Here is a 12,576-nt window from a genome sequence, read left to right as displayed (position 1 = left end):
GTTATGCAAACCTGAAGAATGGGTATTAAAGGCATTATCTATCTTTTTAAACAATAAAAAAAAATCAAGTAGGCTGTCTCTTTAAGATCCCACCACTGTTCAGAGTTGACCTTTCACTTTTAATTATAAAGTCACACCAAACACTTGGTACCTAATATTCTAAAGTTCTCCGCTCAAGCAAGATGTAAGCAGTCTCGCCAGTAATTACAAAACTCACATTTTAACTTTAGAGATGTTTATCTCACTTTGTAAAGAGTTGTATGTGAAGGAGAGACTCCTACATTACAATATATGGTCTAAAAAAATCCTAATGACTTTGGGGTATAAATTTATTATGCAGCGAATGCTGCTTTCTACGCCCATTGTTTCACGCTCACCTAAAACGGAAGTTAAGCAGCGGTTATTTTAGGTGGCGGACTGAAATCATCCCGATCAGATCTGGATGATTGACACCCCTGCTAGCGGACGATTGGTTGCGAGTGTGCAAGGGGCGGCATTTCACAAGAAATGCTTGTGCAATGTTAAATGCGAGGTCGAGCAGAGATGATTCACAACAAGCAGTTATTCCAGAGGATATATATGAAAATGTAAATATCTGTCAACAAAGCTACAAATCCAGTGTGCAGGGTACAGGTGGGAACCTTATTTTAGCCTAATTATTATTTTTTTTATACCATTCTTGCTCTGTGTACGGCACTAAGCACATGAACAGGCACTACATGATATTCAGGGCACTGTTGAGGTTTAAAAGGCCACAATAATCAATGGGTTCCCGAGCAGCTCTCTAGAACCGTCACTGGTCACAATGACACTAGTGAATTTGCGCCGCTGTCTGATATTCTGAGACCACCTTGTTATTACAAGATACTTCTGTTGTTTTGCTATAGAATAACTTATCAGTCAAGTCTAAACGTTTTTAAAATAAATTAACATCTTGTTTGCTGCAGTTGTTTTTCAATAGACACATTTTCCTTATTTGGAGGAGCCAATTTGGGCTTTAGTCTGCAGACCACAAGGCTAGCCCCTGTCATTATGTTTGTATATACTGTTAAAGCTGAGCTAAATTACATGAAAAGGGGCAAAATAAATAATGTATATTGCAAAGTTGTTTTACTATGCATAACTCTTAATACAATTTATAAAATAAAAGTGACACCTCTGTGAGGTTGGGAGTCATGAGTGGTCTATTTTCTGGGCCATATCATGTCCGGCCATAGGCAGTTGTATTATTTGCCTTTATGTAGATAATCACCTGATACTGTATCTTTCTCACTCTATTTGGTGCCTCTGTGTTGTTTATAGAACATTTCTCTTTTTTGGCCCCCAAGCCTTTCCCACCCCTGTCAGGGAAGTGCCAGGGAGCAGCTATTTGTCACTGAAGTGTCACAGAGTCTGTCTCTGGCTGCTGTGCTCTGTGTTACAATGAACCATTGGTACATCCAGTTCTTCTTCTATCTGGGACTGGCTTTGGGAGACACATCTGGCTGTATCAGAGTGAACCCCTGCAAGTGTCTGATGAAGGACGGTTCAGGGGTCATCAATCTGGCGGCGCTCGGGGAAGTGGAGGGCTTCCTAGTCAGGGATAGGAAGGTCCATCTTGGGTCAGAGGGCAGCAGGACAGAGAATTTAGCCACATTCAGCCCCTGCAACGCCTTCACAGAGCCGGCAGGACTGGGGAACTGCTCCCGTATGGCTGTGTGTGTCGTAAGCAGGTAAATGGCGCATATCCCACCTAATGATTCAGTGATATGCAAGATTTATAGGCCGTGTGTCATCTGATGATGGGAGAGACAATCATTTAGTCCAGGGGTCGACAAATTTGTTTAAAATATAAGAATATTTAGGAGCCAGTCATACTTTTAGGAGCCAGACAGTGGTATTTGTATATCGAAATATGGAGAATAACCCAAAGGGTTAGGAGCCAAAGGGCCTACCTGGCTCCGGGGTTTGTCGAGCCCTGATTTAGTCTAAAATCTTATTTGTACTAAATAGAGCTATGTGTAGTGATTATTTATTGCATACAATGAGCACTGCAATATATACACTCCCTGTTTTGTACTCCTAATCCTGTTTAAAAGATTTTACAGCAAACTGCTGATGTCAGAATAATCTGTGAAACTGAATCTTTAATAGCAAACCGGTGACTTAATAGGGAATTTGCTCTTAAAGGGACATGAAAACCCTTTTTTTCTTCTTTCATGATTCAGATAGAGAATGCAATTTTAATCATATTTCCAATTTACTCCCATTATGAAGTTTGCTTCATTCTTTTGGTAGCCTTTGTTGAATTAGCAATATTGCACTACTGGGAAGCAGCGGAAAACATTGAGTTAGCCGATAAGAAGAGGCATATATGTGGAGCGACCAATCAGCAGCTAGCTCCTAGTAGTGCATTGTTGCTTCTGAACCTACATTGGTATGCTTTTCAGCAAAGGATACTAAGAGAACAAAGCAAATTAGCTACTAGAAGCAAATTGGAAAATTGTTTCAAAATTGCATGCTCAATCTGAATCGAGAGAGAAATTTGTGTTTAATGCCCCTTTAATAGAGACATCAAGTTGTAGCTGTATATACTTATATTGTATTTCTGGTTACGTTAGTTGTAACCTAAATCAGTTTAGATATATTGTGCTTATTATCTTATTAGATATTGTTGCAATGCTGATTCAACTCAAATGTTATGCTATTACTGTGACTCTCACTTGTATACAAAACGACTTGTGTATGTTTGTAGCCACTAATCAGCAGCTAGCTCCCAGTATGGCATTTCTGCTTCTGAGCCTACCTAGGTATGCTTTTCAATAAAGGATACCAAGAGAACAAAGCAAATTAGATAATATAAGTAAACTGAAATGTATCTTAAAATCGCATGTACTTTTGTGTTAATTGCTGCAAGGGACATAACTCAGATGCTAAATCACTTAGGTATCGCCTAAACATCTCTATGTAAAAAAGTAAGATATTTTACCTCACCGTTTCCTCAGCTCACCAGAGTAAGTGCTCTGTGAACAGTTCCTGTTCTTCAGCCACCATCAGCTGCGTGTTGAAGTAAAACAAACAGCCAGTCAGTGCTGATGTCATACTTTGCTTTACTGTGGTCTTATGAGATTTCACTGAAATCTCACAGGATTTCATAGTAAACTTCCTTAACCTATTAACGCCGTTCTGATGTTTTATTCTGTCCTAACCGTGCCGGGCTTTAGCACCGTTAGGACGGAATAGAACGTTCTAGCTGTTTGACTGCCCTGAAGCCAACGGCGCTTCCAGGATGCGATTGCGGTCTGGAGGGCGTACTTAGCGTGATAGGGATGCCCCCCTGACCCGATCTCATCATTGAAATCAAGAAATTGTGTGCAAGATCGCAGGATTTCAATTTGTTTACATCAGAATGTTGTTCCGATGTAGACAAATTAACCCTATCATGAAAGGGTTAAACTGAGGAGGAACATAACATGACTGTGCCTGCACATGCCAGAGTACAGTCCTCCCTTGCAAGTCCTGAGGCTAGCATCCTGATTGGTTGCTTAAAGTCCCTTTACAATGGGTTGTGGCTACTGAGGATATTTTGAGGTAAAATATCTTCTTTTTTTTACATAGAGATATTCAGGTGATATTTTTTAGTCAGCGTTTTACATATGCTGCATCACTTTCAAGTGACTGAACATTTGGGTATCATGTCCCCTTGTCATTCATAGACCCATGTATTTACACATTTTATTTATAGGAACCTCCTGTACCCCAAACGTTTCCCTCAATACATAGGATATGGACAGCATGAAGACAACGAGTTCAATTACAGCAATGACAGCAAAATCTTGTCAGTTACCTACCCAGGTAAGTGGTGGTTAAACACTATTGGAGGTGGGTTACCACTGAACTTGCACAAGAGACCGTACAAAAAGATCTTCTCTATGTCATTTTATTACCAGACAAAGTACTTCCTTTAACAGAGCTAAATATGTGATTGTTAAAGGCATGTTCATATCACAGTTTAATTCCCCCATATAACGTCTAATAATTTAATTAAATAACGCAGGAAACAAACAATCCTATATTAGTGTCAATTCAAACCCAATTTGTCTCATTCATAAAATGCAAGTGAGACAAGTCTTTTTTCTTGCAGAGTGCGCTACTATGGGCTTCTCAGTTGTAGACCAGTTACCCTGTTGAAGTGGACTAGTGTGTTAGTGAATTCTGAAATTTGATCCACTTGTATGGAATATTCATTGATATTCTCAGACACCTCAGCAGTCCTGATTTGTTTTTTGTACTATAAGCTTTTAACTGTTTTTAATGAGGGTCTTTGTATACCCATTTTAGGATCTAGGTGTTATTTTTATCTATTTTTTTTTGGTCTCATCCAGTGTTCCCTCTAAGGACAGTTTTGTGTGCAGCCCAGCAGTGAAACAGTTAACAAGAGAACCATGCCTTACCATCTGCATTGTGCAGTGTTTGCTAATTGCAGGGTGTGGTTACCTAATTAACTGTTTCACTGCTGGGCCGCACAAAAATCTGGCCTTAGAGGGAACACTGGTCTCATCTATATGTACAATTTGCACTGCTATTTAGCATTAATAAGTGTCTGCCTAAAAGGTGTTTCTTTTTTCTTTTCAGTATTATGGATAATACAATGTATACATTTTATTATTTCATTATTATTTTGCCCGCATTTCCTGTAATTTACCACTGTAAATTTCCCTTTCTCTCCCCAACCCAGAAAGGCTGGACTGTACTCATGAGGTTTCAGAACATTGACCCTACAATATGCTATAAACAGTTTCTTGATCAGTGTAGGAGTTCATATACATTGTACCTATACAGTATATGTATGTATGTGTGTATCTAAATATATAAATATGTATGTATGTGTATATATATATATATATATATATATATATATATATATACACACACACACATATATTGTACATTTATTGTTTGTGCAGACCAGTGCAGTACTTAATTGCCAATATATACTGTGCATATATAAAACACATTCGGCTAGATTACGAATTGTGTGTTAGGGTAAAAAAGCAGCGTTAAGAGGTCCTAACACTGCTTTTTTACGCCCGCTGGTATTACGAGTCTTGCAGGTTTAGGGTGACCGCACACTTCTTTGGCAAAACGACTTACGTAAACTTCGTAAAGTCTTTTTTCTATGGGACTTCCATAGCGCCGGTATTACGAGTCTGTCCTGGGAGGCCAAAAAGTGAGCGGTACACCCTACCCTGTCAAGATCCCTAACGCATTTAAAAGTCAGTAGTTATGAGTTTTACACTACAACGCTGTAGCATAAAACTCATAACTAAAGTGCTAAAAAATACACTAACACCCATAAACTACCTATTAACCCCTAAACCGAGGCCCTCCCGCATCGCAAATACTAAAATAAAAATTGTAAACCTAATCTGCCGCTCCGGACACCACCGCCACCTACATTATATTTATAAACCCCTAATCTGCTGCCCCCAACATCGCCGACACCTACATTACATTTATTAACCCCTAATCTGCCGTCCCCAATGTCGCCGCCACCTACCTACACTTATTAACCCCTAATCTGCCGCCCCCAACATCGCCGCCACTATAATAAACATATTAACTCCTAAACCGCCACACTCCCGCCTCGCAAACATTAGTTAAATATTATTAACCCCTAATCTGCTGTCCCTAACATCGCCGCCACCTACCTACATTTATTAACCCCTAATCTGCCGCCCCCAACTTCTCCGCCACTATATTACAGTGATTAACCCCTAAACCTAAGTCTAACCCTAACACCCACTAACTTAAATATAATTTAAATAAATCTAAATAAATATTACTATCATTAACTAAATAATTCCTATTTAAAACTAAATACTTACCTATAAAATAAACCCTAAACTAGCTACCATATAACTAATAGTTACATTGTAGCTAGCTTAGGGTTTATTTTTATTTTACAGGAAAGTTTGTATTTATTTTAACTAGGTACAATAGTTATTAAATAGTTATTAACTATTTAATAACCACCTAGCCAAAATAAAGACAAAAGTACCTGTAAAATAAAACCTAACCTAAGTTACACTAACACCTAACACTACACTATAATTAAATAAATTAACTAAATTAAATACAATTACCTAAATTAAAGGGACAGTCAACACCCGATGCAACTTCACTCCATACCTTAGATCAGGAATAGAAGATGCAGCTACACCGCACCGCATGTTGATGAGCTCTAACGTTATAGGAGTAATCACCCAGAATACATATGTTTATTCTGTGTAGATATGGCCGCCAAACTCCCCCCACTGTTAGGTATTTACTTTCCTTTTATTTGAATCTTCCAATCATAATCCAATCCTCGGTTGGATTAACAAGCGTTCACAGAGAATCGCGCATGCGCAATGGATAATCACAGCAGCACTTACAATTTCAGCTTGCGTTTGCGAGCGGGCAGAAGATAATGCGCATTATCAGAAACAGCAACGTCACCCTTTGGAACATGAACGAGCAGGGAAAATATTAGAGAAGGGGACGAAGGAGGATGGGGAGTAGTTTGGTGGCCATATCTACATGGAATAAACATTTGTATTTTGGTTGATTACTCCAATACTGTTAGAGTGTTTCAACATGCGATGCAGTGCAGCGGAATCTTCTATTCCTGATCTAAGGTATAGAGTTAAGTTAAATCGAGTGTTGACTGTCCGTTTAAATTAAATTAGCTAAAATACAAAAACAAACAAACACTAAATTACAGAAAATAATAAACAAATTACAGATATTTAAACTAATTACACCTAATCTAATAGCCCTATTAAAATAAAAAAGCCCCCCCAAAATAAAAAAACCCTAGCCTAAACTAAACTACCAATAGTCCTTAAAAGGGCCTTTTGCGGGGCATTGCCCCAAAGAAATCAGCTCTTTTACCTGTAAAACAAAATACAAACAACCCCCCCCCACAGTAAAACCCACCACCCACACAACCAACCCCCCAAATAAAATACTATCTAAAAAAACTAAGCTCCCTATTGCCCTGAAAAGGGCATTTGGATGGGCATTGCCCTTAAAATGGCAGTTAGCTCTTTTTCCGCCCAAACCCTAATCTAAAAAATAAAACCCACGCAATACACCCTTAAAAAAACCTAACCCTAACCCCCTGAAGATCGACTTACCGGGAGACGTCTTCATCCAAGCCGGGCGAAGTGGTCCACCAGACGGGCAGAAGTCTTCATCCAAGCCGGGCAGAAGTGGTCCTCCAGAAGGGCAGAAGTCTTCATCCAAGCCGGGCAGAAGTGGTTCTCCAGACGGGCAGACGTCTTCAACCAAGCCGTGCAGAAGTCTTCATCCAGACAGTATCTTCATCCATCCGGCGCAGAGCGGGTCCATTTTCAAGACATCCGACACGGAGCATCCTCTTCTGGCGACGACTAAAACAGAATGAAGGTACCTTTAAGTGATGTCATCCAAGATGGCGTCCCTTAGATTCCGATTGGCTGATAGAAATCTATCAACCAATCGGAATTAAGGTAGAAAAAATACTATTGGCTGATAGGATTGAGCTCGCATTCTATTTACTGTTCTGCCCGGCTTGGGTGAAGACTTCTGCCCATCTGGAGGACCACTTCTGCCCGGCTTGGATGAAGACTTCTGCCCATCTGGAGGACCACTTCGCCCGGCTTGGATGAAGACATCTCCCGGTAAGTCGATCTTTAGGGGGTTAGTGTTTTTTTAAGGGTGTATTGGGTGGGTTTTATTTTTTAGATTAGGGTTTGGGGCGGCAAAAGAGCTAACTGCCATTTTAAGGGCAATGCCCATCCAAATGCTCTTTTCAGGGCAATGGGGAGCTTAGTTTTTTTTTAGATAGTATTTTATTTGGGGGGTTGGTTGTGTGGGTGGTGGGTCTTACTGTTGGGGGGGTTGGTTGTATTTTGTTTTACAGGTAAAAGAGCTGATTTCTTTGGGACAATGCCCCGCAAAAGGCCCTTTTAAAGGCTATTGGTAGTTTAGTTTAGGCTAGGGTTTTTTTTTATTTTGGGGGGCTTTTTTATTTTAATAGGGCTATTAGATTAGGTGTAATTAGTTTAAATATCTGTAATTTGTTTATTATTTTATGTAATTTAGTGTTTGTTTGTTTTTGTACTTTAGCTAATTTAATTTAGGTAATTGTATTTAATTTAGTTAATTTATTTAATTGTAGTGTAAGGTTAGGTGTTAGTGTAACTCAGGTTAGGTTTTATTTTACAGGTAAATTTGTATTTATTTTAGCTAGGTAGTTATTAAATAGTTAATAACTATTTAATAACTATTCTACCTAGTTAAAATAAATACAAACTTGCCTGTAAAATAAAAATAAACCCTAAACTAGATATAATGTAACTATTAGTTATATTTAGCTAGCTTAGGGTTTATTTTACAGGTAAGTATTTAGTTTTAAATAGGAATAATTTAGTTAATTATAGGAATATTTATTTGGATTTATTTAAATTATATTTAAGTTAGGGGGTGTTAGGTTTAGGGTTAGACTTAGGTTTAGGGGTTAATAACTTTAATATAGTGGCGGCGATGTTGGGGGCGGCAGATTAGGGGTTAATAAATGTTGGTTATTATTGGTATCAGTGGAAGCATCTAGATGACACAAAGTGGTAGACCATGCAAACTCACAGAGCAGAGCTGCTGAGTGCTGAAGAGAGTAGCACGTACAAATTATCTATCATTTGTTGAATCTGGGTGTGGCGGATGCCAGGAGAATGCTACCTACCGGAATGCATAGTGTCTACTGTAAAGTCTGCTGGAAGAGGGATAATGGCCTGTTTTTTTTTTTTTTTTTTAGGGTTTTGGGCTCGGCCCCTTAGTTCCAGTGTAGGGTCATCTTAATGCTACAGAATACAAAGACATTTTAGATAATTGGGTGGTTACAACTTTGTGGAAACAGTTTTCTGTTCCAGCACAACTGTGCCCCTGCGCACAAGGTGAGATCACAGTTTGATGATTTTGGTGAGAGGAACTCGAATGGCCTGCTCAAATCTCTGACCTCAACCCCTATGAACACCTTTGGGATGAATTGGAATGCTGATTATGAGCCAGACGGATATATACACAAACACCCAGGTCTACACAATGACCTAGATTCATCAAAAACAGAAGTTATTTTGTGAAGTGAGATTTGCTTGGTGAGCTTTGTGGTTTCATTATTGCATGTTTGTCTTAATTCTTCTGCTTTCCCTGCAATCTTATAAACAGCCCCCTTCTGTTATGTGTGTATGAAATGAGATGAAGGTGTTACTGTGAGGTGAATGTCAGACAAATGTGTGAGGTGCATGGTAGACAAGTAACAACTCTGAAATATGTGTTATATAGTTTTGCTCAGGAAAAGTGAAGAGGAAATCAGCTCTATAAAAAGTAACTTTTTTTTTTCACATATCATTTTTATTGAAATTGGGTTGAGCAAAACACACATCATCCGACAACAGCAGTGCAGTTACAAAAAAGAGGAAAACATACAATACATATCCATGATATTAATGATGCACAGATCATCTGCATTCGTTACAGCAAATTGATAAGAAAACGGGTTATAATACAGTGGTTGGTGATTCACTCCTAGCTGTTCGTATCTGCATTATATTTTTATGAAGCATATGTTCTGACCTTTCCACGTGTTCACTCAGCCCTCTTTTTCTTATTTTCCAAAAAGTTAACCTTTCTATCTAATACCTAACTAAGGTAAACTAAACATCAAATCTAACTTAAGGGCATGCTATGTGATCATCTAAGGTGCATTAACTTGTGGCCCAGCGGTGGTGGTGGGGGAAGAAAAAAAAAAAAAAAAAGGGGTGGAGAGGGGGAGGAGAAAGTGAGAGTGGAGGGTAATGCCGAGGGGGGGAGAAGGGAAGCAATCTCAACCCGGGGGTATTGTTTCTATGAATAAGTGTTCCCATTCACCCCTCAGTTCCCCCTCAACAAAAACAGTTGAGTCTTTAAATGGTATCAGGATCAGTCTCTGGATTTCTAATTCAAAGGTTAGTATAAGCCTGCGCCACTTGTGTAGGAAGAGGCCCAGTCTATTTTGCACGTCCATCCTAACATCCATCTGTTCAATAAATATCTGTGATCTGAGTAGGTTTCTGAAGCCTTGGAAAGAAGGACCCCTTCTCACCGTCCAGCTTTTTAGAATGCATTTTCTGGCTATAAGTAGCACCAAGCTCAGCACTGCATCCTGTTGCTTATTCTGTCGTGCCCAGTGTAGGAAAATGACCGTTTCAGGCTGAAGTGTGAATCTTATCTGTAAGATTTGATTAATCCAGTATTGGATTTTACCCCAAAACTGTCTAACTGATGGACATTCCCACAGGTAGTGTAAGAGGTTAGGAGCTTCTATGGAGCACTTTGAACACTCATTAGGGCGTGAGGGTATCCATTTGGCCAGATGCTTTGGGGTGAGGTAAGCTTTATGGAGAAAGCGCACCTGGGTTTCCCTGAACATGGCAGACAGAGTGGTTGACTTAGTTCTTTCCAGTCCAACCCATATATCCTCCCACGTAATTCCCCCAATCCCCTCCCTGATCCAACCCTCCCGCATCTTCTCGTGTACGCCCTCCGAGTACCGATGTATGAGTGCCTGGTAAATTTCAGACAGGGAGAATCTCCCTATCTGATAAAGAGTTTGGGTAACCCTGAAGGGAGAGCTCTCCCAGAGTTCCGGTGTGTTTCTTATTAAGGTAGTGACATAGTGTCTCACCTGCAAGAAGGCGAAGAAGTGGGTCCTGGGGAGATCGAACTCTCTTTGTAAGGCCCCAAAGGTCTTTATTTCCCTTGAAAGTGGGTCCCGTAGTTGTTTAAGTGATCTCAATCCTCTCTGTTCCCAAATCAGGAAGGGCCGTGAATCAGAACCCGCCGGAAAGTCTGGGTTTTTGACCATTGGTAAGTAACTGGAGGCACCACATGATTTCTTCAAAAATTTGTGGGCCTGGTGCCAGGCCCTTAAGGGGTCTGTAAATAATGTGCTAAGGCCTAGTGTTTTTACTGTCCTCATGTTTGTGATGTGTGGCAGATATGCCAAAGAGATATTCCCCAGGACAGCCTGCTCCAGAGGATACTGACAGAAGTGGTGTGTGCCTACCTGCCAGTCCAGCACCAGGCGAATTAGAGCAGCCCAATTGTACAATCTGAAGTCTGGCAGAGCCAGGCCTCCATTGAGGAAGTTCATGCTCAATTTTTCTCTTGAGATACGCGGTTTGCCCACCCGCCATATGAAGCGGGTTGCTGCCGAGTTTAACATTTTAATGTCGGCCTTGTACAGAAGCAAAGGCAACATCAAGAGCGGGTAGAGGAGGCGGGGCAAGACCATCATTTTTAGCAGGTTAATCCTGCCCGATAACAAGAGAGGTAGGGATCTCCAGCTATTCATCTGAGTTTGTAGTTTCATGCAGATGGGCGTTAGATTGTTAGCATATAGTTTGTTAGGATTGGCCGAGATCTTAACGCCTAGATATGTAATGTCTCTTCTAGCCACCGTGAACGGGAAGTCTCCTTCCCCAGAGAACTTTCGGTGTAACCACAAGATCTCCGATTTCTGTGTGTTCACCTTGTACCCGGAGAACCGGCCAAAGTCAGTAAGTGACTCCAGAACCGTCGGAATATGTGTTTGAGGATCTTGAACAAACAACAGCATGTCGTCCGCGTACAACGCCAGGTGTTGCGGCTGACCCAAGATATCAATGCCAGGAAACGCCTGCCGAAGCGTTATCGCCAGAGGTTCGAGGGCTATGTTGAAGAGTAGAGGCGACAGGGGGCAACCCTGTCGCGTTCCTCTGTGGAGCTGAATATTGGATGAGAAGGTATTATTAACAATTATGTTGGCGTAAGGAGAGTGATATAGGTTCCTGATAAATTCAAGGAACGGGCCTGAGAAGTTGGCCCTGGTCAAGGTATTAAAAAGGTGGTCCCATTCGACGCGATCGAAGGCCTTCTCTGCGTCTAGGGACAGCAGGAAGGCCTCCTTACCATTTTTAACTGAGTCATTATGTTTGTTGGTCCAATAGTGTTGTATGACTTGTAGGACACGGCGAACATTTACCACCGATGACCTTGCGTGCATGAATCCCGTTTGATCACTGTGAATAATATCTGGTAAGATATATTCTGTCTCTCGGCCAATAGCTTTGTCAGTATCTTGTAATCCGAGTTTAGTAGCGAAATCGGAAAAAGTAACTTTTATTGTAAATCCAAGGGTAAAATCTGGAGTACAGAAGCACAGCACTCAAATAACATACATAATATATCTGTAAGACGCAGCACAAACTATCTTACACGTTTTAGCTGGGAGCCGTAATCATAGCCATACTTGATTACCTTACACCTTTAAAACACATTAAAATCAGCCCTTTCGGTTGGAACCGCTACGCCTATAATTCAGTGTCATGTTTCTATTGGTTATATCAATATGTCAGGACAGTTATGCAGAGACCTTAACAAATATGAGTTAAACATAAATAAGTTACATATGGCAACTATTTACAAATAACAGACGGTAACATATGTACAAGTTTTGATGAAGCAGGGATGAGTATGCTGGTATACATAATTACA

The 12,576-nt window shown here is 40.3% G+C and overlaps 1 protein-coding gene across 2 annotated transcripts in view; it reads left to right on the top strand.

Moving 5' to 3' along the window:
- The first annotated feature begins 1,390 nt into the window (after positions 1–1,390).
- Positions 1,391–12,576, top strand: part of LOC128642615 (uncharacterized) — a 65,160-nt gene continuing 53,974 nt past the window's right edge. For both annotated transcript variants that reach the window (XM_053695396.1, XM_053695395.1), the window contains exons 1-2: positions 1,391–1,712; positions 3,725–3,834. In XM_053695396.1, the coding sequence (XP_053551371.1) occupies positions 1,423–1,712; positions 3,725–3,834 (400 nt within the window). In that variant the 5' untranslated portion in view covers positions 1,391–1,422. The remainder of the gene's footprint in view (positions 1,713–3,724; positions 3,835–12,576) is intronic.

The sequence above is a fragment of the Bombina bombina genome, chromosome 12, assembly GCF_027579735.1.
Source record: "Bombina bombina isolate aBomBom1 chromosome 12, aBomBom1.pri, whole genome shotgun sequence".
NCBI classification, from domain to species: domain Eukaryota; kingdom Metazoa; phylum Chordata; class Amphibia; order Anura; family Bombinatoridae; genus Bombina; species Bombina bombina.
The sequence above is the reverse complement of the archived record's forward strand: the minus strand, read 5'-3'. Positions and strand labels throughout refer to the sequence as shown.